This window comes from Lepisma saccharinum, chromosome 9 (assembly GCF_977018435.1).
Source record: "Lepisma saccharinum chromosome 9, izLepSacc3.1, whole genome shotgun sequence".
In the NCBI taxonomy this organism is placed as follows: Eukaryota; Metazoa; Arthropoda; class Insecta; order Zygentoma; family Lepismatidae; genus Lepisma; species Lepisma saccharinum.
The window spans coordinates 61,268,563-61,293,886 of record NC_139237.1 but is presented as its reverse complement, the minus strand read 5'-3'; the positions used below and the strand labels follow the sequence as shown (position 1 = coordinate 61,293,886).

The 25,324-nt window shown below is 40.1% G+C and overlaps 1 protein-coding gene across 16 annotated transcripts in view; it reads right to left on the bottom strand.

Moving 5' to 3' along the window:
* Positions 1-25,324, bottom strand: part of Rbp6 (RNA-binding protein 6) — a 1,060,856-nt gene that overhangs the window by 513,858 nt on the left and 521,674 nt on the right. For all 16 annotated transcript variants that reach the window (XM_083128271.1, XM_083128266.1, XM_083128274.1 and 13 more), the window contains one exon: positions 18,514-18,606. In XM_083128271.1, coding sequence (XP_082984397.1) covers positions 18,514-18,606 — 93 coding nt within the window. The remainder of the gene's footprint in view (positions 1-18,513; positions 18,607-25,324) is intronic.

Below are 25,324 nucleotides of genomic sequence, written 5' to 3'. Positions count from 1 at the left end.
ACTTTCCTTTCATGAAAGCCATCAAAATTATTTCTAATGTACTTTGGATTGTCTACGTAGTCTATGTAAACTGCAACCAAATGTAATCTACGCGTAGATTACGTGTATACTAATCTGCCTGCGATGTGACGATATTGTCAAACATCCTCCTCCATTCGCAAACTTTCTACCGTAGTAGACATGCATAGGGATATTGAATTTTCATGGGCTACAGAATTTCTATCGGGTTTAGGCTTTCACAGGGCAAAACCACTCTTCTTCACTGATGCAAATTCATAGAGGAGGCACCAACTTTAAAATGGCACTATGAAACTCGCTTGATCAGTGTTGCAACCTTGAACTTGATTTGAATTAATCGTTGATGTCATGTAAATTCGAGCTGTGTACAGCGTCCACTATAAATGTTGCCAGACTAAGTTTTTCATTTGACTCTACCTTGAATTGCCCTGGTTCCACAGAAGCTAAAGAGATAGATAGATATCGTACGTATTCACCAGGAAAAGACCTACATCACGCTGACACCTTGACTGCAAGAAACAACATGAAGTAAAAGCTGCACAGGCATATTTAAAATAATACTTATTAGACTAGAACGTCACACGGAGATAGCAACACTGCAGGAAAAGAGATCAGGAAAAGCAAAAGAGGAACTGCCTTAGTGGTGGCAAGAGAGAGAGAGAGAGAGAGAGAGAGAAAGCTGGAGGGAGAGAAAGTAACGTAACTTCAGTGTCGCTAAAACTAGCGAAGATTTCAGATAGTCATTTGTTTTAATGGAAAAGCCATCTCCGGAGGATCACTTTTATGCGACGTTCGATAAGCCTAAAACTTTCTTTCTTCTCTTCTTCTTTTTTAACCTCCTGTCTTTCTTCACAGTCTCCTCCCCCCCTTCCTAGGATCCGGTAAGAAAGAAAATGATTTGGTCGTTTTTATTCCCAGTTGCTGAAAGGCAGTTACCTCACTTTTTCAATTTAGAAAGAAAGAAGTTGTGCGGGGAGGGAGGGGGGGTTGATCCAAGAAGAAAGGGGGATGTAAAGTGCACGAAAAGGGGTAAGAACTGTGACGCTGGAGAAATCAACGACGCGGTTTTCGAAGCTTTTGATGTTATTTTCAGTGAAGTAATGGCTGTTCAAGATTCCCCTACTTGTAAAAGGTGTTAAATTCACATCCTCCCCTACTTTCATTAACATACAGACGAGGAATATTTAATCCCCATCAACTTTGCCAACAGTTTTGCTCACCAGGGTCTGATTTAAAATGATGCCAAAAATGCAGCCCAGCCCCTACCCCTATTCCCTCCCCGCGTAATTCTACACAGCAAAGATTGATTGGAAATTGTTGTAGGAGTAATATTAACAAATGAAAATTATATTAAGGAGGAAATAAAAAGTAGGCTTAATTCAGGAAATGCATGTTACTTCTCTCTTCATAAACTTTTGTCTTCTCGTTTAATATCTAAGAAACTAAAAGTTAAAATATACAAAACAGTAATTTTGCCTGTAGTAATATATGGGTGTGAAACTTGATCCATTACATTGAAAGAGGAACATAAATTGAGAGTATTTGAAAATAAGATCCTTAGGAAAATATTTGGGCCTAAAAGAGATGAGGAGACAGATGAGTGGAGAAGGTTACATAATTTAGAACTACATAATTTGTATTCATGTCCAGATATTATTAGAATAATTAAATCAAGAACACACTTGGGCAGGCCATGAGGCACGAATGGGAGAGGAAAGAGGAGTTTACAGGATTTTTGTTGGGAAACCTGATGGTAAGAGACCTGTAGGAAGGCCAAGACGAGGATGGAGGGACAACGTTGAGATAGACCTGAAGGAAATCGGTAGGAATGCAAAACAGTGTATAGATCTTGCTCAAGATAGGGACAGATGGAAGGCCTGTGTAGCTGCAGCCATGAACCTTCGGGTTTAGTTAGTTAGTTAGATTGGAAATTGTTGGCTGCTTCGGCGCGTATGGCCATTTTGCACTCTTCTAAGTATGCGGGGGCAAATTGCCTTATCTTAAATCCTTATCTTCAAATTAAGAAAAGGGTGTAAAAGAGCCTCCTTGAGAAACGGTAGAAATGCAAGTTGTAAAGGGACCTGCATAAGACAACCACAACACATTATAAAAGGCAAGGAGTCTAAAAACTTCCTCAGAAAAAGTGTAAAAAGCTCGCGCTTATCAAGAAGCTAAAACCATTTGGTTAAAAACTGCCATCTCCCAACATACAAGAAGATGTGTGAGACGGCTGTGTCCGATTAGAAGCCGAGTTAAGATGACGGCTTATCGGCGAGAGGGACGGGATGAGGATAGCCAAACACCAGTGGTGGGCATGCTATGGGGTTATTGCTTGATTCACATTATTTCACTTAGCTTTTCTGCCACTTTTTGGCTAATCGCGACAATGAGGATGAGTGATATGATATGATGAAACTAATGGACACTCACAAAGAACACCCATTAGAACCCGATACACTTCGCGTTGTAGCGCTCTGTGTTAATTACTCCGCCACCAATGTCGATGCATTTACTTCCTATTTAGAAATCACAGAGATAGGTTTGCCTCTACTCGTTGGCAAAGCAAGCGAGTCCAACTACCTCACCATGTGCACCTACATCATTCTTCCCTACTACAGCCAGCTTTATTTCACTTGTAGCATAATATATATTTCTCGCTCGCACTGTCATCATCGGGTGATACAAGTGGAATTTGGAATTTGATCTTCAGTTTCAGACGATATTTGCCTCTACACCAGTTTTCTATTTTTTAGTATCTTGTCACTACGCTCCTTCTGAATACCTACCTTTGCTTCCAATTTGGATAATGGTAATTTTTGTTACGTACCCAATAGGCCTAACACTTGTAAATAGTTGCTAACTTGAAACAGAGATGGCAGCACAAAGCGTGTAAAAAAAATAAGATCGCTGTATTATAGATAAATGATAGTGTAAATAGACGTAAAAGTAAATTTGAAAAATATAATAATAAAACACAATGTAAGATAAAAAAGAAAAGTTATAAAGATGATAAATTAATAAAGATATTTATGAAATTAACATCGTGCTCATATGCAAGTATATACTAAATCTAAAGAAGTGAAAAGACTGATATAAATTTGGGTCTGCGAACAGATTTCTAATCTGTTAGCTTATTTACGATCCTCTTTGTGGAAATTTTGTCACACCAGTGATGGCGCGTTCCAGTCGTGCCCCACAGCACAGCACCTTTTTGCTGAGCGTTTCAACCGTTTGCACCGGGTCCACACTTTGGTCATATTTACTAGTGGCGGGGCGTTCCAGCCGACGTCCCAAGGGTTGGGAAAAGTTAGATATCGGAACCTAGATGCTGAAGATTAGGTGTATCTAGAAGTAGAGACGCTAGTTTTGGACTTGCTGATAAAGCATAACATACAAAGTCATAGAGGCCACGAATAGATCTTTATATAGATTACCACCTTCAAAGTTAAGGAAGAAGTCCAGATCCCGATCCAGAAGGAAGTCCAGATCCAGGAGGAAGCCCACACAAGTGTATAAAGGAAGAATAGGCGATCAATTGTGAATGTGAAAGTGACGACAAGCGAATACGAACTGGAATTTGAATCAAGAATAAATCAATTGAATCTTATGTAAAAGTCCGATTAACATATATATATATATATACTCGTGTTTTCAACTATAATATCCATGTAAAAAATGAAGATACAATATTAACTGTCTCTATTGGAAGGCTCACTATCTGGTTTACTTTCTAAAAATTAATCCAACCCTGTAGATTTAGCCGTCAGAAGGTAGCATTTTCTGCAGGGTTTTTGGTTATTTTCTTCGTATACTCTTGGGTTTCTTTAGCTTTCGTTCATTTCAGCTCTCTTCTAACTTGTTTTTCTTCCTTCTTTTACAATTTCAAATATTGATTTATGTCCTGGGTCGACAACAAAAAAAATGACCCTTGGTAAATGATCTAGGCAGATGCTGCACATTAATAGTTCATGTTGATTGATTGATTTGATTGATTTTACTTCGCTTTTTGTGCCACTTTTGGCTAATTTGCGAAGATGGGGGAAGAGTGATGACATGATGAAACTGATGAATGGACACTTACAAACGGCCATGCTTAGGCCGGGATTCGAACCCGGGACCCCTGGCGTCGTAGCGCGACGTGCTAACCACTTCGCCACGGGGCCGGCTAGTAGTTAATGTGAAAGGACTTCGAAAATGTATCTTGGAGACAAGATTGGTAAATTCCAGTCAATGATTAAGATTTATTTTTCATATATCTCAGTAACTACGACAAGTAGATATATACGAACGATCCTCTGTGCAAAAAACTGTCTCGGTTGGACGAAACCAGTGTGTTACTTTATTCCTGTGCGTGTGCGTATCTTGCCACAGGGCATATTTATGGATAATGTAGGTCATATTTATATTGCATATTCTGGAGATGTTTAGATCCTAGTCCTAACCGAGGCTCCAACCCGCTTCACTAACTTTGGACATTTAAAAAACAAGGCACGCAACAGGACTCCAAAATATGTGTCAACATAACGCCACTGATCCTTACACCGCCATTAGCGCTATCATTACGATACTGCAACCGTGTTCTCTTTTCCATCCTTCTTTTGTTCATTTTCGCGAAAATTCCGTCTGCGAGGGTGGTGGGGGTGGGTTGGGGGAGAAAAAAGGGGAGGGGGCGCTTCTAAGAGCGCCAATTGCCGCCGGCTGGAGGAACAACGAGACCATGCAAATGGAAAACGAGCGACGGAGCCGCGAACCGAAAAGAGGGCATTCAACATAATCGTATTACTCGCGGACGACAACGAGGCCCGGCTTTTCCACGGGAAATCCTTCCCCCCTCTCTTTGGTCCCTTGCAGATGGAGCCACCAGCGCCGCTGGATGGAACGCATACGCGATCGACTTAGAGCAAAGGCGCAGTGTTGCCACGTGCGCTGAAATTTCCCTAATTTTCCCCGCTTAGGGAAATAACGCGCTAGCTGGCAACACTGCCACGTAGAGACCAAAAAGACGCTGCGAAAAGTACCGGATGCGTACTTATGAAAGAGGTAACTCGGGAACCACTAAACCATGAAAGATAAAACTTGCTAGAGATTGATTTCTAAACTATGGGCACGTCAGCATATAGGCTATTTGTACCCATGATATAATACGGGCTAAGCTCCTTAGTTACAACTGAAACTATACTTTTTTTCGAGGATAAAATGCCCATACTTTAGTTCGCTGACGCTGTAAAGAAACATTCAGCACACGCAAGGCCAAAAGCAGACCAACATGAACTCACACAAGATTATACTGAGCTCGAGTCAAAGCACCAAGTTTCAAAATACATTTCCTGAGTATATTTATTATGTTACCGGAGAAAGTTCCTGGTGTTGAAATTAACTCGATTAGTCTGTACTGGACAGACCTCTCTGTCTGTCTAGTCTATAAGTTGAAAGCTGAGGAAGTGCAGTAGCTAGAGACACATGCATCATGATGAAACTTAAAACATCTGTGCGGTATTTATTTTACTTCATTTTCTCCCATTCCTGGCTTTTCGTGACAATGAAGATCAATCATGAGTGGATGTATATGACTGAGAAATCAAGTTTTAAAAATAATATAGCAGACGCTGTATACATCCTGCGCATGTGCATCTCAGTATCGAAAATGGATATCGTACTGCAGGGGAGTACAGTGGAACCTAAACGCGCTGTTTTGTGTTTCCTGTATAGTAAAATAACTTCCTTGGGAGAATATTCTTTACTAGGGTGGGCTGAGAGATAGAACGAAAGAGTTGCTGTTTACTGAAGAGTATATGAAAGTGAGAAACACATTGTTTACTCGAGAGCAGGCAGAGAACGAGAGAGGCACGAGTTACTGGAGAATAGACACGAGTACAAGACGAAAATTCAGGGTGGCTACTTTAGGATCTTAAAATTCAAGTATAATTTCCGGTTTCCAAGGCGAACTTTCCGAAAATTCAAGGGTACAAGAAGATGTTTTCTCTGTTCCAATCTTATGTATTACCGCCTCTCACCATCCACACAGACATACAGAAATATATTAATAATATAAAGAGTCTGCGTGATTCGAATTTATTAAAAAATTCAAATTTAATTCAATTAAACGGTATATATATATATATATATATATATATATTATAAAATTTAAGGTGTGAAGTTTACATTTGCCATTTCAAATACTTAGACTCGAAATACATCTACAAACATAAGTCACAAATGTTACGGCATATACTAATCTACGAAAAATGGTTAATTGTGTATGAATTTGAAACTCATATTAACCAAATCAACTTCAGGATATCTTGCAATAATCTTCCGTCCTTCAGATAGATTATTCTGCAAAGGACATTAACACAAAGTAAACGGACTGAGAGAATTCTGTTTCATTTTCGACGCAGCTATCTTTTCTTTTCCTTCCTCCATAACAATAGAAGCCAAACTGTCAAACACTTGGCTCAAGGCATTAGTAAATATGGAAATTCAATGGGATTGGGATTAATAAAAGTTGCCATGTTTCACGTCTACAGAGAAAAATTCACGCATAATTCCCGGAATTCAAGGAATTCAAGGGTGAGTAGCCACCCTGAAATTGTTTACTAGAGAGTAGATAGACAACCTGACGACATTACTTTCTACGAAGTACACAGAGAGCGAGACAAGCATTTTATGCTAAGGAGTAGACACACAAAAAATCAGGCTTTGTTTTCTAGAAGTAGATGAAAGAGATGGACATTTGTTTACTAGAGACAAGAGAGCGAGACTGCCATTGTTTACTACAGGATAGAACGAGAGGGACTTTATTTACTAGGGAGTACAGAAAGAAAGATACATTGTTTACGAGACAGTAAGCAGAGAAAGAAACAAGTACTGTTTAGAGTGCGCGTCAAATCTCCTGCATATGGCCTTGAAAGGCTGAACAGCACCAGCGAATCACAGACGTGCGGCGTTGCCTAGTTCCGTGAAAAGGCGTTTCGCTCAACCACGCTCTTTTCCGTGTGAGATTTCGACATGGCACCGCTGCACTGCGCTGCTATTGGCTATCGCCATATGCAGGAGATTTGACGCGAACTTTAGTAGATTCTACTATACGAAGAAAGTGGGATCAGAGCATACATCGAGTATCGAACCCGGGGCAACTTGATTACAAGGCGATGTCGTTATAACTACGCCATCGGGGAAGTTCAAGACAGGCATTGTGTGAGTTATTGTTTCAAGTCAGATTTATGCACAGACAGGCTAATCGGGAATGAAAGTGTGATCCAAACCACTATGTGCTTCCATCGGGTATCGAACCCGGTATCCCTTGATTACAAGGCGGTGACGTTAAGGCTTTGTTTACTAGAGTTCATAGACAAAGAACTGGACAGTCCACTAGACTACTAGAGACTGAACAGAGAACGCTTGGTCATTCACGAGACGTGACGATTCTCGGTACCATTTCTATTGGTGGATGTCGAATGGAACGGTAATGAAAGCGCGAATTCACTGCGTGGATGCCGGAACAATTTAAACCCCCACGTTCCACTAAGAGGGGAAAAAATAGGGAAACGGGGCACTAATTCTCCACTTGAGCCATAACGCACACAGAAAGTTATGAAAGTCTAGGAGAAAAAAGAAACCGACGCGGGCGACCTCGCGAAAGCCGCACCTAAACGTCGTCTTCGGCTGTCCCTGGTTTATCCTCCCCCCGCGGCTTCAATGTAGTTCAATGTAGGCTGGTCCCATTAAACGCAGAGTCTAATGAGGGAGTCCCTGGGACCCCCCGCTGACAGTAATGACTCCCGGCCTAATGATGCCGGCGTAGGAGGGAGGCACACTGGTCTCACTTCTTCCTAATTCCGGAAGTGTGTGCCACATTACACTGTTTCATCTCCTGCCGAGGATGAACCTTACAAAACCTCCCCCCTTCAACCTTAGTCCTCCACAGAGTTGCAAACTTTATGGGTTTTTTCCTGCGCGTTCTTTAATTTCTGACCTCTGAGTTTTCAATTATGGAAACAGGAAACGCAAAGGGAACGGGGCTTCCCCTACGGTATTCCATTGCGGAGCTGACATTTCAAATTTTAATTTTGACGAGAGAAAGAAAAAAAGGAATTTCTGCTGTATGAAGCAGGGCTCTATATTCAACGGTAGATTCCAGGCGGGATTGCGAGAGTGCATGTGGTATTACCATCTCTACGGCGTTGGTATTCAATGTAAAGTTATTGAGCATCAAGAAATGCATTTGACGTCATCGCAATTTCCTCTAAGACTGTGGAAGCTAGTGTGGGTGGGTTGGTACTCGACTCTCCCTAAGGCATCTTGGCGATGGAATAGAAATTCCTCTGTATTTTAAAAATAAGTTATTTGGACTACGTTGCAAATGTTAGTAGTGCTACTGTACTGCTTAGAAAAAGGATTAGCATTCACTAATCAAAACACCCAAAAATATTATTTTAAGCCGGGAGAAAAACAAGAAGGGAATAAGTGGAACCGCCATAAAGACTCGTGTTGCATTCAGAAAGACGAGAAATTCTACTACAGCCGCCATTTTGTCTTCTGTTCACCTCAGGCGGAGACAAAACTCTGCTTCAGTTGCCACAACGGCTTCTACTGCAGCCAGGAAGGAGTAAAACTCCGATACAGTTGCCACAAAAGCATTTACTGGACTTGGTAAGAAGGCGGGAGGAAACAGCTGCCACAAAAACTTCTGTTTAACCCAGACAGAGAAACGAACTCCAACTGCAGCTACCACAAAGAATTCTGCCGGACTTGCAAAGGAAAAGAAACTCTTCTTCAGTTTCTATAAAAGCTCCTGTCTGAAAGAAAGAAGAAACTCTGCAACAGTTACCACACAAAAATTTCTGTCAAATTCCAGAAAGAGAAAAAAAGCCTACTGTATCTACCACACAGAATTCTATTCTACTTAATGAAAAAAAACGCTTCTCCTGTTGCCATAACTCGATAACTCTTTTATTGGACCCGGAAACAGAGAAATAATTATAACAATGGCCACGGCTGCCACGAAATCTTCTGTTTAACTCAGAATGAGGAACAAACACCCATCTACAGCACACACACAAGTCTATTAACTTGAAAAGAGGGAAGAAAACAAACTATGATGCAGTTTCCACGAAAGCTCCTGTCCAAATCAGAAAGAAAGGTAATTCTGCAATAGCTACCACAAAGACTTCAGTTTAACTCGGGGAAAAAAAAAACACTACAGCTACCACAAAGAATTTTCCTGGACTTGGAAAGAGGAAAATCTCTTCAACTTCCCCAAAAACTCCTGTTGACTCAGAAAGAAAAGGAACTCTACTTAGGCTGCCACAAAAATTTCTGTTTAACTCAGAACCCCATCACATCTACCACAAAGAATTAGACTAGACTCCAAAAGAGAACGTGGTACGATTGCCAGAAAACGCTTTTACTGGACTCGGAAACTGAGTGACAATCATTACTATATTATTATACTATATAATTATAATTATTATAATAGCAGCAGCTGCCACGAAAAGTTCAGAAAGAGAAACATGTCCTACATACAGCTACCACAAAGAATTCTATTAGAATTCAAAAGATTGGGGAAAACCATGCTCCAGTTTCCAAAAAAGCTTCTTCTCAAATCAAAGAAAATATACTCTGCAACAGCTACCAAGAAGACTTACCATCTTTACGGAGTTGGTATTCAATGTAAAGTTATTGAGCAAGAAGAGAAAGAAACCGCCCACTACAGGTACCACAATAATTCTGTTGGACTTAGAAAGTGGAAAAATGATGCACTTTCCAAAAAGCTCCTGTCCAACTCGAAATTAAACTCTGCAACAGCTACCACAAAGACTTCTGTTTAACCCAGGAAGAGAAACAAGCCACTGGATTTGGAAAGAGAAAAAACTCTGCTGCAGCCCGCTGCAAATTATTTTGTTCACTTCAGAAGAGGAGCACCACCAACAACAAAGGATTTATTTTTACTCGGAAAGAAACACAAATCTAATAGAATTTCTCCAAAATTTCAATTGGACTCATACGGAGGAAAAAATGACTGTATTTGGCACAAATATATGTACGGATCCAGAAAATGAAAAAGTCTTAAAAAGCTCGTACGAAAATTTTTATTCAATTCTGGAGGGAAAAAAAACTCTCCTATAGCTGCTGATAAAAGATCAGCCTGAGAAGAAGAAACTGTGCTGCTCTTGTCACGGACAATTCTGTACGACACTAAAAGAGAAGACACTCTTCTAGAGCCGACACCAATTCTTCTGTTCACCTCGAGAGGAAGAAATAACTCTTCTGTATTTACCACATAATCTTCTATTGAAATCGGAGAGAAAACCTACATTTATTGGGCTTAGGAGGTGAAACAACAGTACTGTAGTTGACTTCTGCTAAGAACAATGAGAAGATAATCTTTGACGCAGGCCTCACTAAGATTTCTGTATCGGAACTAGTTCAGGGGATAATGATGATGAGAGAGTTCGGCATATTTTGCACGATCAATTGGACGATTGGGCCACGGTTATTCTGAAAGTTCGCATGTAACATGACAAATGAATGAGGGTCATCTCTTTTTATGCATGTCTCTTGTATTTTATAGGGTGATGTGTTCTTGTCATCCTAAGTTTCGACTGGCTACATTAAAAATGCATTACATCTCTCCAGTGCTAAAACTCTGCAACATTGCCTCCGCAGATTCAGGTTACATGTGACTAGTCTGGCATTTTATCTTCCGCAATGTGACCTTAACTAGCTGATGCAGACCTTTGTCAAAAGTGAACAGAGCTTTTTTTTTCTGGGTGTGCTGTGAATCTAACTAAATAAAACAAAGAAAGACCGCTTTGATCTTGCATGTTCCATCGGTTGGCAACTTCCCCGTCGTGTCTCATTTGGCTCATCAGTCGTGGCGTTCGGGGAAAAGAACGCGTTACGCATAATGCAGCAACGCCCCGTACCAAGCACGACGGGACTTCATCCAATCACCTCCAAATTGACATCTTCAGGAATCATTAAGCAGAAGAGGGTGGGGAGACAGGAAAGGGGAGGGGTGGGGAAAAAAACAAGGCACAATCTTCTAGCGTTCGCCTCCATAGGCGTCCAGGCTAAAACTGCTAATTCCGCATTTATCTCCCGCACGTGTGTTCCATTTACTCGCAGGTCCCAAGTGAACATTCAAAGTTTATAATGATTAATAAGGTCTGGGATTTATACTCGCCTGTCCGCGGTTGTAAAAAATAGGTTATAAGTTCATTTGGTATCGCTCGTATTGTGCTTATTTTACGCCGCTTCCCTCCTATGTTCGGTTAATCGCAACGATGAGGATAAAATGACGATCAGAATGGTAAAAGGTGAAACCTAGAGGAGCTCCTACCGACCTCCTCAGTGGAATGACGCTACGAAGCCAGAGGCTCCTGGTTCTACTCTTGGGGAGAGATTGTGCTTGTTCATTCATAAACCTTATCAATTCGTACTAGACGTTGCGATAAACCCAGGGCGGTGAAACGACGACCTAAAGTAACTAAATACAGATCACCAGTGCTCAGGCCGAATCGAAACCAGAACCTTTAGTGACGAGGCCGCGATTCTAACCTTCACCGCACTTTACCACCGAAGAAACTACTTGTTACTGGAGTAACACTGTCCTATTAGTATCATTCACAAGATCTGTTCAGAAAATTAAGCTTCTTCGTTTATATTCCGTAATTTTTCCATTAGGCACTTACATAAAGTGTTGTAGCAGATGAACGACACGACAAATGGTAGTGTACAATATTTCTATTTCATTTACTTCACGTCGCGTTTAGGTTAGCTGCAAAGATGAGGATGAATGAATGAATGGTGATGAGACAAACAAAATGACCAGGGTTCGAACCTGGGATCTCTGGCTTCGTAACGCCTTACTACGTCTGCCACTAGTATAAACATGATCACCATTCTCAATTAGCATCAGTGCCGGATCGGTGGTTAAGTGGTTGAAATTCGATCTCTCTTCCGAAGTTCGAATCCCGACATGGGTATGGATGTTCTTTGCGAGTGTCCCTTCGTCAATTCCTTCCGATCATTACTCATCCTCATCGTAGCGATTAGCTAAAAGTGACAGAGAAGCGATAAAGAGACAAATATGCTTTGAGAAGGACTGGTGGTTGTTATACTACATTCTCTTGACCCAACCCTCCAAAATATATAAGCAAAAAAGAAGCCATATTTAAAGAAATATTCAAGTCTTCAACTACTTGAACGCAGTCCGTGTCATTTTTATGCTAGTAGGGCACATAAAAATGCATTTTTTCCCCCTGCAACGATCAGAAGTCTGGATTCCTACTATATTAGATATGTTCTTGTGTTACAAAGCACGAACGAAATTCTGAAGACAACACTGAGGCAATTCCAATCTCACCGCTCAGGGAAGTTTAACGCGAAAATGTGATGGAAAGGAACACCCGAAACTGAAACTCGTTTGCATTTTAGAACAGCCGTTAGTCAATTTCCGAAGCAGAGACCTTCGCAATTATTCTGGTTCATGCACCGAGTTTTCAAATAACTTTAAGAGCCGCCAGTAAGTGTTAATACATGATCTAAACGCTTCGAGAAAAGCGAAGGACGTCATTCTCTTTTTATCCTCTATTTTTTTTTAAAGACCCGCATTTTAGGTCTTAAGCACCGAGAGTGGCTGTTATCGGCGCGCGATTGCGGTGCTTTCGTCATCGAAATCGTACGTGCTGCCATCTAGAGACGAACGTTAAAGTCTCAGAAAACGGCGACAACCCATTAAAACTGGAGCGTCTTTCATGCATTGCAACGGGGGTTCAGGAGAGGACGGGGGATATTTTATTGCAGAAAGTCTGGGGAATTTAATTCGCGGATAGTGAAGGTGAGGGGGGGGGTCTCTGTTCCTGCGAGGTAAAATGAGGGGAAAATGGGGAAAGAGGGAGGGGGCGGGCGTAACTTATACAAGAAGGAATTGCTTCAATAATCACTCCATTTCCAGCTTCTGCGAGGATGGGTTTTCAACGTAACTAGGAAATAACTCGTTAATGACAGATTGGGTTCGTATCGCGCGTCTATCGTCAGTTGCTAAGTTACGGGGAGTGCGCTGCGTTGGGAGGGGGAGGGAGGGGGAAGAAAGGCGTTAATGACTAGGACTGTTTATCCCGAAAGCCTCACACGCCTGTGCCAAGGTTCTTCAGCCCCCAACCCTCTTCCCTGTCCGCCTCCCTCCATTCTTTTCTCTGTTCGTCTTTTGTTTTTACGGAACATTGGATCTTTCTCCCTTCTTCCCTCTCCCCCCTCCCTAAAGGTTCATTAGAAAATAATTTGGCTGCGTTATAAAGTCTCGAAACGACAGTTCCCCAAAGTAAGTGACTGGTCTTCCACAGCGTCTGATCGGATCCTCTTTTCCATTAATCAAAGTTTACGTCCACATTCGGAGGATCTCTCCCCTCCTCTCTATTGGAAACCGAATGGCATTTCAATCCGCCTCTTGTCTGCGATTTCTTTTTTCCGTTTGCCGTTTCACCTTTCGGAGGTGGGTGTCCAGAATTTGCGACGGCATATACGCGGCTACAGCCTAGGTTTGGTGCTCTTAGCATTCAGTTCTTGTCACGTGGTCCATCGAGGAGAGGCGGGTAGTTTGAATTTGAATTTGCGGAGAATTTTATATATTTGTTTGAGTTGGGTTTTAAGTTCACTTTGTGCACAGTTAGGCTAATCGGGACTGGACTTAGTTTCAAGTAGGATCCGAACCTGAGACCTCTTGATTACAAGGCGACAAAATTACCACTACGCCAACAGGAATGGCCCTTTTATACATTTGCAATGTAACTCAAAGTGTACTGGTATTCTGGATGTTATTCGGGTTCTTAATCATTGGGAGCACACTTGAAGGTAACAGGAGTGTGTTGCTGATTACATCTATAACATCACACACATCGATGTGCACCATTTCTTCACGTTGCATTTTTGCTTATTTAGTTTAATCACGACGATGAGGATGGATGAAATTCATGACAGGAGAATCGCGAGGAAATGCCAAAGCCTGAATTTGAATCCAGAAATTTTGGTGGCGATAAATTAAAAAATACACACAGCACTGAATGTTTGTTTGTAATATGAGTAAGTAAAAGAGGCAGAGAGATGAAAGGCATAGCTCTAGGGGTAAGCTACATGATTCTACGAATGTCTTATTCTTTGAAAGGCACACTGGAAGTTTCGATATTTTTTTTTTTCGCAACGCAATTCTGAAACGGCTTTTCATAAAATACTTACAGAGTCCGTCCGTCATACACCAAAAATTGAAGCACTGAAAAATATATCGTAACTTCTCATTTTTAATTCAGTCATGCAGTAAACGTTACGTAGAGCGAACGGTGATATTTGCAGATTTCTATGGTAACAACCTTGTCACAATGTAAATTACAGTGTCTTGCAATAAAGAAAAGCAGAAAACTAAAAAATAGTGGCTGAATTTTCAGAACAAAGTTTACAAGAAAAGAACGGTTTGTAGTTGAGATGACGAGCGCACAGAGAAACAAATTAATTAATACAATTTCTTTTTTTATATATTTTTTTAGTATTATAAAGTCTTATCCCGAGGTGTTCATCTATATGCATTAACACAATAAAGCCAGATCCGTAATATTATTTATTAAAAATTTTGGCTCGGTGCAGAGGCGTAACAGTCACCAAGGTTTAGGGGACTGGCAAACTATTCGATCTTCTTTTTTATTTATTTATTTATTTATTAAGTCCACTTTATGCACAGACAGGCTAAACGGGACTGGCCCTACAGTTTAAAGTGGGATTGTAGCTACTATATTACTCCACCGAGTATCGAACAGGCGAGGACATTACCACTACACCATCGGGGATGCCTTGGTATTCTATTTGTTTATGTAACTGCGTAAGAAATAACAGATATTTGCTCATGTATTCAAAATCGGATTTAAGAAACTGATACATGTGTTTGAATTCGATATTCAATAAAAATAACAGCTTCAAAGAGCTACTGTACTGCGGTAATTTGTTTAATTCGATAGTATTAGTCACAAATGAGGGAATTGTCCGATAAGGGAAAGGAAACGTACAATTTCGATCTTCAGGAGAGATTCTCCACTTAATATTTCTTATAATGTGCGTCCCTTTTGGCCTCTTTAGGCTAATCGGAACGATGAAGATGAATAATGATCAGACGAAATTGATGAATGGACGCTCAAAACGAAACGCATACGTTCCTTGGCGATCGGCCATTGAGGCGCCAGAGATTTGCGATTATTCTGAATAATGACGATTGAGAAAGAGGAAGGGGTGGATAGGTGACTCAAATAGGTTATTTTCTTTCGCATCGTCACGATTCTAGAGCCCTGCTGATTTCATCTACCCCCGGGGTTGAGGTGGTGAAGGCACAAAAGCCCACACAGTGCAAAGGTTTACGTGCACCAATCAGGCGCGTACAAAATATGGAGGGTCCAGCCAGGGGTGCCCATTCCCCAAGGCCAATGGCAAGTCCCGCCCCCTAAAATAGTATAGTGGAACCACAAGCAAAGAAACCTGCGCAGGCCCACGACTCCTGTGCACCGTACTCCCGCGAGGAGGGGAGGGGGAGACTGGACCATGCTTCCTTATGGCTCGAGCTGAACGGAAGAAGGGAAAGCTGCGCGGGGACTTCTCGTCCAAGCTTTCTTTTTGCTTGTGGTCGTTCTATACGAGGAAAGTTATCTCGCTTTTGTTTCATCGTAATTTCAGAATTGAATGTCTGTTGAAGCTTTTCAGAAGCATTTTGAAATATTTGGCTCAACTCTTCATCTGAAGCAGTTCTGTGATGTCTCTTGGGCAAGAAAGAGCAGATACTAAATTGTGATGAGGTCTCTAAATACTTTGACAATTGTCCAGTAAAACTTAAAACGTTTCTCAGATAAAAAATACAATTAAGAAAGTCCCTTTTTTCAACTGCGGCTAGAAGATCACTTGCTTGGGATGGTTCACTCGGACAGCTCAACTTAACTGACAAGGTTGAATACATTTAACACAAATATGAAGTGAATCATGTTGTTTTTTTCCAGAAATAGAGTTTCACACACTGACAGTTTGTCTTTACTATCTGGTACATAACGCATATACTGGGTGAGTCTTTTAAAAGAGGCCCGATGGAAAATGTGCTCCTTGCTTGTAGGCAACCCTGGTACACCGAAGAGAAGAGCGGGGCAGAGAACAGTCCAGGATATATCATATCATGTCATGTCATATTGTTGAATATGCTTGGCACCGATATCCTGGACTGTCTGTATATCATATCATGTCATGTCATATTGTTGAATATGCTTGGCACCGATATCCTGGACTGTTCTCTAACCCGCTCTTCTCTTCGGTGTACCAGGGTTGCCTACATACAAGGAGCGCATTTTTCACGGGGCCTCTTTTAAAAGACTCACCCAGTATTTGTTTTTAGTATTTCACCTCTGTATGTATTATTTCTTAAAAAACACAAACTTCAGTTACTGTTCCAAAACAGTTTCTCACTGAAGTTAGATTTTCAGCTGATATATCGCTACCCAATGTGAAACTAAGAAAAAAATATAGTGGATGTTATTTTCAGAATCCACAAACCGTGCACACAGAGAATTTTCTATACCTGCAACATCAAATGTCTCATCGGAAAGTATGTATTTTCAATAAGAAGAAGGGAATTTGGAGGGGCGGACCCTCTGGATAAGCCCTTGTCACCAATCGATTTAATGCACTTAAGTGCACTGTTGCATTTAAACATTGCCAACCCGTTTGCAATTCAGTGTGGCAATTCAGTGCAACATAATGCGAAAGAAAATGTTAGATTGAAACACATTATCATCTGGTTTCATGGTACACATTATATTAAAGGTATCATATTTCACCCTGAGAAAAGATCATAGTCCCCCTACCCAAAAGTCTTCTGAGGCTGGCGAAAAATTTAATCAATGTTGCCATGGGAAGATTGTTTTTGTAGATACACGTATTGAATCACACATGGGATTGAAGATAACAAAATGACATTATACGAATATGATGCAAACACGTTAAAATCAATAACGTTGCAAAAACTTCATATAATTTCCACTCAATGGCTTTTTTCTTTTCTTTTTGCAGTGTAGGAAAATGCAATTTACCCCTTCCTTTCTAGATTACGCAGTATAGTCTTTTCTATTGACTAGTAACCGAACAGTTAGTGCTCTCGCTTCTGGTGCGAGCAGTTTTGGGTTCGATCCCAGGTAGGTGCTACACCATTTCGGTGTTGACCCAACAATTGTAGCGCAATCCAGCCTAGAAAGTCTGCAGTGGCGATGAGACTCTAGGAAAAAAAAAGTCGAATGTCAGGGCTTGCTCCGCAAAGGACTGTTACGCCACTGAGTTCGAGTCAGATTATACTGATATGGATTTTTATGCTGCTAAAGTACAGACTTATCCTATTCTCAACACTTTTATACTAATTTGCACATCAGAAAATATATATCAGTTAAGACGGTTTAAAAAATAATACAATTTAAATGTATCAGGTACAGAATAAGTAAAAATATTATTTGTCCTATTTACAACACAGTATTGTACTTATTTACACATTACTTGCGTATATCATTCAGAGAATAGACACGAATGTACACTCGTGTTCACATAAAGTGGTACATTTTATCAGGTTGGACAGTTGAATTATGTGCAACTTTATATTAACAGGAGTGTACAAATGTCTCAACTTATTTGGTGGACTTAGATTTCGGTATAAGACAAACTAAACACACAAATGTGTTCAAAAGGTGTTATTGTTAAATATGGTTATTACATTGGAATCTATTATATTGATATTTGGTGCATGTATGAATTGTGTACTTTGTACATTACGAACGAAATATACAAATATAGTCCGTCCCAGCTAACTGTAGAGCAGGCAAACGAAATGAAGTCTCTGCGCAAGTAGTGACGCGAGACGGCTCCACCAATGAAAACGCGAGAGGAACGGAATTGCGTGGAGTGGAGAAAAGCGACTGGAGTTACCAGCCTTCCCAGCAGCGTCTACTGCTTCACTCTGGCCAATAGATTTCCCTCGCTTCTCTGACGCTATGCGCTGCCTTGCTCCACAGTTAGCTGAGACAGGGTATACTTTATGCTGTATAATTACTTTACCTTCTGCAAGTAGAGATTTATCTGTTGAAATTCAATGAATGCATAAAGAACATTGTTAACATAGGACAAGACAATGAAAATTATTCGCGTACGTATAAAATAAAGAAACAAATTTCATGCTTGCGTATGACTATACCGACTAGAAATGAATTCAGAACTTGAGAAGAATTCCCAAATTTAAGTAAAAGTTTTATCTGTAAATGCTAATTTGGATTTCATGGTCGCACCCCACATCTTCCTCAAAAAAAAAAAAAAAAAATAGATTCTCACAAAAAGAAGAGTCTCATTTCACTGATCCAATGGGGCAATTATAATTCATTCTAGTCAACAACAACAACAAAAAAAAGCTGTATTCAAGAAAACAATCGTACTTACCGGGCCGAATTGTTCGAAGTAGTTCTTGACGTCTTCTAGCGTTGTGGGGGCGGACAACCCTCCTACGAATATCTTCTTCGTTCGGGTCACCATCTGCGAACAAACAGAACGGTGCTTAGTTGGTTGCCTAAAAGCTGTGCCTAGCAAGCGCTCTAGAAATCACAACCGTCTCGGATGCAGAAGAGAAGGAAAACAAGTAGTAAGTAAGTACATAGCAAATATCAGGATTCTCATTTCTGTCAAATCCAATTCCCTGCTTTCAAAGTCATTTTAAGACATATTTACACACCATTTGTAATCCTTTATCTTACTACTAAATGAGTGCTAAATTGCAAATAGTATAGTGGAATGCATATATATTGCTGGACAAATTCGTCTCTTATCTGATCATATTTTGAGTGTTTACCTTTTAAAAGTTAAGCGACACCTTGGTAATTAACTACTCTTCTCGATAAATATGTATAAAACAGAGGACCATATTTACTAGCCATGTGAAAAAATAATCATCGTGTAAAAAAAAAAGAGTCAGTTATTAATAACAACTATAATAATAATTCCCGCGGAATTATTATGTATTATTCTTTACCGGATTCACAATAATAAAGCATTTAAATTGTGAAAATTTCAAGTACGTAAATGCTGTGCAAATTTTAAGATTATTTGAATTCAGAAATCTTTTGATGTTGATGATAGTCATTTTCAAAATCTTAGTTTTATAGCATCGTGTTCGGACGTAATTTATGAGGTTAACATGAAATTAAGCTTGCATTTAATATAATAGCAGCATGTCTGACAAATTCACCAGGTAAATGAACAGTTGCCCATCAAAAGAGTGGGGCAACACCTATAAGACCTTTTGTTGACCAGGCCCATTATCTCTTACAGTGCCTATTTCTTCTCCCTCGGTTCCAATTATAGGTCCCTTTGTCCCCACTTCTCTCTTTTAGTGGAAATGTCAACCCTTGTCCGACTGGAAGATGTGCGCATTCCGTTAAATAGGAAACGGACAGCATAACAAGAACGCACATTTCGCACTGTGTCGTAGATGTTGCCTGGATTACTCCCCTCACCCGGAAAACCCTCCCCGGCTGCTCCCGAGAGAGAGAGAGCTTCAAGGTCTTTGTATCCGGGGGACAGGCAAATCTGCAAGCTTTAGTATTAGCGGTGGACCCCGAAGATAAGATAAACTCTTCTGGTTGCAGTGTCTCCGTGCTTCAGTCGTGTTTGCTCTCCAGCTTACAGCCAAAGTAAGCAAGTGGATTCCTACGCAAAACAAACACAACGCTCTTGTCGTTCTCCCAGGAATTCCTCCGGGACGCAGATACACATCCCGTGAGCTTACAATGCGTATCGTACTGTTTGCCTCTGTACAGCGTGTACCAAAATGTCAGTTAAATTATGTACCTGTTGCATTTTGAACAAAGAAAGTGCCTTGTCGAGATGACGTCTCCTCGAATTCGGTTTCGTCTCCTTCTCAGTCTCAACATCAAGTTCCTTTATCGGAGATCTACGGCAGGGACGAGAATAAAAAATCTGAAACGTCTTCATGGATGTGCGCAAGTGGTTGACGAAAAAGCAAGACCGCGCATAACGGCAGAAAAGGGGAGTATGCGAGTGGGTGGAGCGAAGTCGTGCACGCTGCTGTAAACATGCTGGCGGAGTGGTCAGTCAGGGGTCCTAGGTTCGAATCCTGTTCAAGCATAGAGGTATCATTGTATTTGCCGTAACCTTGACACGTCCTTTTCCATTGCACTAATATTTATTGTTATTAATTATCTTTCCTCTTGTGCACATGTTTATTGTTCTTTAATATTAATTTCTGTAATTTACCTATCACTGATAATGTCAGGATAGTGACTAACCTGTATATACTTATCTTGTTAAGAGCTGTTGCCATGGAAATTACGAGTGTCTTTTGTCTTGACTTAAAAGTTCGGGCTAGGTTTTTGAAATAGAGTGATCAAGTTGAATTATAAGAAGTTTAATTTCTTTGAGTGACATCGATTATGTGTTAGAAATATAAGTATTTGGTTTGCAAAGAAGTAAAATAGACTTCCTTTTTCTTAGTGCAAACTTAACTTTGATTTTTATTTGGTTTGAACAACGAAGAGAGATATTACCCCATACCCTGAGAGGCATCACGTGCATGCTTTCGAGTCTTTCATGTGAACTTATTATTTGTTCTTTTAGTTAAATCATGTTCTTTTGACTAAAGGACGTGTCAACCTCTTACTGGCGAAAAAAAATTCCACATCAATCAAATCCAGTTTTCCAGTGCAACGTTATATCAAGAAAATCTGTCATTAGCTTCATGGGCTTGTGAAATTACATTTTTTTTCACATTTCCAGCGTAAAAATCTAAGTCTTTTAAGGATTTTTCAGATCAAAGATGTAGAAATTAGTGAAGGGGGAACTCCTCACCATCGGATGTTTAAAAGTCGACTACTCCATTCCCAAGTTCAGATAAAAGCGACGCAAAATATCCAAAAAGGAAACAGATCGTAAATCCATCTCCTTGATATCTACCATCTTATCATTTTCTATTCTTTCTAGTGATGAACTCATAGTTCCTATCTTTATTGTCTATTGAAAGGATAACCACAAAAATCCGGTAATGAATATCTGGATTTGAAATTATCCGATGCAACGGATAATCCGGATAGTACAGACTTGATGAAGGATTTGTAGAAAATCCGTACAGTGAAAAAAAAACATGAATAAAAGCGGATCAAGGGAAAAAAAACTGTCACTCTGTTATCCGGACATTTAGGATATTAAAATATCCGATATCCGGATGAAATTTTATCCGGATTTGGCCATCCCTAGTCCATTCTGTCCCAAGCCTTCCATTCTCTCTCTCCTGCTCTAAATAAGCATATTCTCTGTCGCCCCCTTTTAGCATCAACCCTTTCTTGTTATATTTCCTTCCACGTCTTTCCATTCCGCCGTTTCTCCATCGACGGAATCTGTGTCGGCACTGCTAAAAGAAGGATAATTATGTGGCGTCCTATATTTCTCCGCCACCTCGTTTATCGCAATCCACAATGTAGTGTGGTTGGAGCTTCATAACTCACAGTAAAAAGCCCAATCGATATTCGTTGCCCCGAGGTACGAATCGAACGCCCTGTCATTTAGACTGAAAACCGAGCGGCGTTGGTCTCCATCAAATCAGCTTAACGAGCGTCAAAACAGGGGAAATAACATTTCAGTACTTTCAAAGCCGAAGGGAGTTAGGTTGTTATCTCTATGTTATTAATTTATAAATTAATATTTTTTATCTTGACTGTCTTGTTCCTTCATCCATTATTAAATTATAGATTGTTGAGGAGTCTACGTTCTCCATTAATATTATTTGGTCGCGCCTTCGTCGCATTATGATTATTATCCCCTTATCCGCTCTCCGATGCATATCCCCCCCCCCCAATTCCGGTTCATATATTTTTTTTCTTCTATGCATATTTCCTCACTTCTGAGTTCATATTTTTTTTAGTTCGATGCATATTTCCTCACTTCTAAATTCATATATCTCCTCTTCGACAGCCATTGTCTCACTGTTTAGTTCATATTTCTTCCGTTCGATGCATATTTCCTCACTTCTGAGTTCACATTTATACTTCGATGAATATTTCCTCACTTCTTCCTCTTCGATGGCAATTTCCCCACTGTTCAGTTCATATTTCTTTCCTTCGATGCATATTTCCTCACTTCTAAGTTCATATATATCATCTTCGATGCCCATTGTCTCACTGTTTAGTTCATATTTCTCCCCTTCGATGCATATTTGCTCACTTTTAACTGCATATTACTCCCCTTCTTACTGTGTGTGAACTCAAATATTTCAGGCTTCTGAAATAAAGATTGGATTGACTGGTGCTTTAAGTCCACTTTATGCACAGTAAGGTTAATGGGGAATGGGCCTACAGTTTAAAGTGGGTTCCGAACCACTATGTGCCTCCACCGGGCGAGGACGCTACCACTGCGCCATCGGGGAGGCCTTGAAATAAAGAAAACCGGCCATAATATGTATCGTAGTAAAAAGTGGAAACCAAATAAAGGACGATAGGCGCAAAACTAAAATTTACAGTCTAAAATTGCGACTTCTGATGCCAGTTATGACAGTTCCCCAAGTGTTTTCGGTTCACGGTTCTATTTTTGTTGTCACAATATTTTACGCGACCGCCCAAGTCAGAAAATCCATAATTATTATATTTATTCAATGTATGGAATTTAATGCAATTTTAAACTAAAAGGTTTTATAGGCACTGATTTTTGTTTTAAAGATTAAGCCAAGTTTGTGTCAAATCCGTTCTACTGTTAGTAGGGCGACAAACACGATTTTCAATGTGAACAATTTATAGTTTTCTTTTCGCTGTGTACTTTCCGTCTCCGCCACCTTCACAAACTATAGTTTGTTACTAGGAATCAACTTTGATATTTGAGACATTATTGTAAAACTTGCCACGTACACACACTAAAAGTCGTTTCAGTTCTTACGGCGGGCGCTCTAGAGATTGGTAAGGGAAGTGGGGAGCGGAAAAGCGACCAATCCAGCGCGATAACAAACGCAGCAGCCAGTAGAACGAGGTTCATGCAGTACATATTTCCACCACGTAGTTATCTCTCGGCGCCACTGCTGTTGTCTGGTTGATCTGCAGCGAATTCCCCGCTCCCCACTCCCCTTGTCGGCTTCTAGAGCGCCCGCCGTAAGAACTGAAAAGACCTATAGTCTCGTTTAGAGTTTGACATGTGCATCTCGTTGTCGCAGCGACAATCGTCTGCACTACGCCGTAAATACTTTAAAACAACTATTCTGTAAATGTAAACGGACAGTCACACTTATATCTGGATAAGTAACATATAACAAAAAACTTAAATTCGTTGAAATTTGAACAGAACATATATGGTACCGGGTGCTTCAAAAGTCGCCAAATTACAGCGTTAGTGAATACTGAAATTGTAAATTATAGAAGCTTTGAAATTATATTTTCTTCTTGTCTGAACTGTTCTGAACCCTCCAAATACCAATATATATGGTTTACATGGAGTAATAAAACAACAATAATAATGAAACCGTAACTGGCATTTACACCAGGTTTGTGCGCGTCTTGCGTTCACTGGCATATTCATAAATACTTTGTCAATCTATTTTATCTTAGGTTAAGTTTAAACTGCAAATCAGGTGAGCTTGATCAACAAATTGTTGACCCGGTTCAAGTTACATAGTCTGGACATGGAACAAGAATGAAGGATGAGAGAATACATAAAGAAACGTGGAATGCAAGTCCAAGAAGAATGGAGAAGAGACCCAAGGACGATCATGGAAGGACAGTATAGAATACGTCGTGAGAGAATGGGGTATCACAGAGGATAGCAAAGAATTGAAGAAAATGTAGAGATCTCGTTAATATCTTGACACTTATGGGTAAAAGAATATCGGAATAATTTAGTACGTTTTTAAGCACACTGTTAGTATATTGTACAGAAGAAGCACGTTAATCAATGAGGCAAGTCCGGAATTTTCTTTTCTTTTCAGAATTCTGATTTCGGAGGCGAAACGTGAGTTTTTTTCCCCAGCGTAACGATTAGAACTTTTCATACTAACTCCGTGGTCCTTAGAACGCTATAGTCCAAGAAATCTCGAACCATTGACTAATTTATTTTACTTCGCCTTCTTGCCACTTTTGGCTAATCGTGAAGGTCAGAATGAGTGATGATATGATGAAATTGATGAAGGGACCTTCGAAACGTAAACCCAGGCCGGGCTTCGAACCCGGAACGTCTTAGCGCGTCGTGCTAACTACTCCGCCACGGAGACCGGCTCGATCGAGATTCTGGGGTCTCGTTCTTGTCTCGATAAATCTCCAAAGGTCTATTCTGGATCCCGGCAGCTTCAGTACTGTCTAAGATAACACAATTTGCTACCACTGTCGCCCCCGCCCCACCTCTAAATGACAACATTGCACTCCCAGGGAACAGCATGAAACAAGTCCGAGCGCATCCCATACCAGATCGATGCGTCTAGCCTGAGAGACAACGACAGGATCGATTAGTGTAAAAAACATTTTGAACTTTTAGTTCATCATCAAATAAATATCATCGCGTGTCACATTCCTGGCAAACACATTTTTTTGTAGAGAGTTAGAAGAGGGTACTAATGAATGAAGTAGTTTAACCTATGCGTAAAGGATACCGATTGCACACATAATGTAAGTTCGGTGACACATGCCTCCAACAGAAAAATGCTGCTGAAAATTGATGCAAATATTCTTCAATGGTAACAAGCAAAATGCTCCAGGTAATGTTCAATAATATATTTGGAAATTTTTCAACGATAGTAAGGAGCAAAATTAAATTAAAGAAAATTCAAACGTCGTCGAATTTTCATGAGATACAAATCTAAAACGAAAAAAATGGAAATATGGACATTTTTCATGAATTGGATGAAACAAACTTAAAAAGTAACACAAACATCAAGAAAATTTCACTCATTAGATGTAAAAATTGAACAGGAAAAATTATGAAAGCAGAAAAAAAAAAGATTTTAGAGAAGCAGCAAAATTTAACCAAGCAACGAAAGTTGTTGAAAGTTTCACCAACGCAAAGAAGGAGAATTAAACAGAAAAGACAATTTTTTGTGGATATTTTGATATTTTCACCAATGGAAGCAAGCAAAATTAAACAAAAAATATTGTGAAAATTTTTACCAATCAGAAGATCAAGCATGGGAGTAATATCAACTTGAATTCTTGGAAACTTTCATGAATGAGATTTTAGGAGTGAACGCTCAAACTAAACTGTGTGGATATTTCAG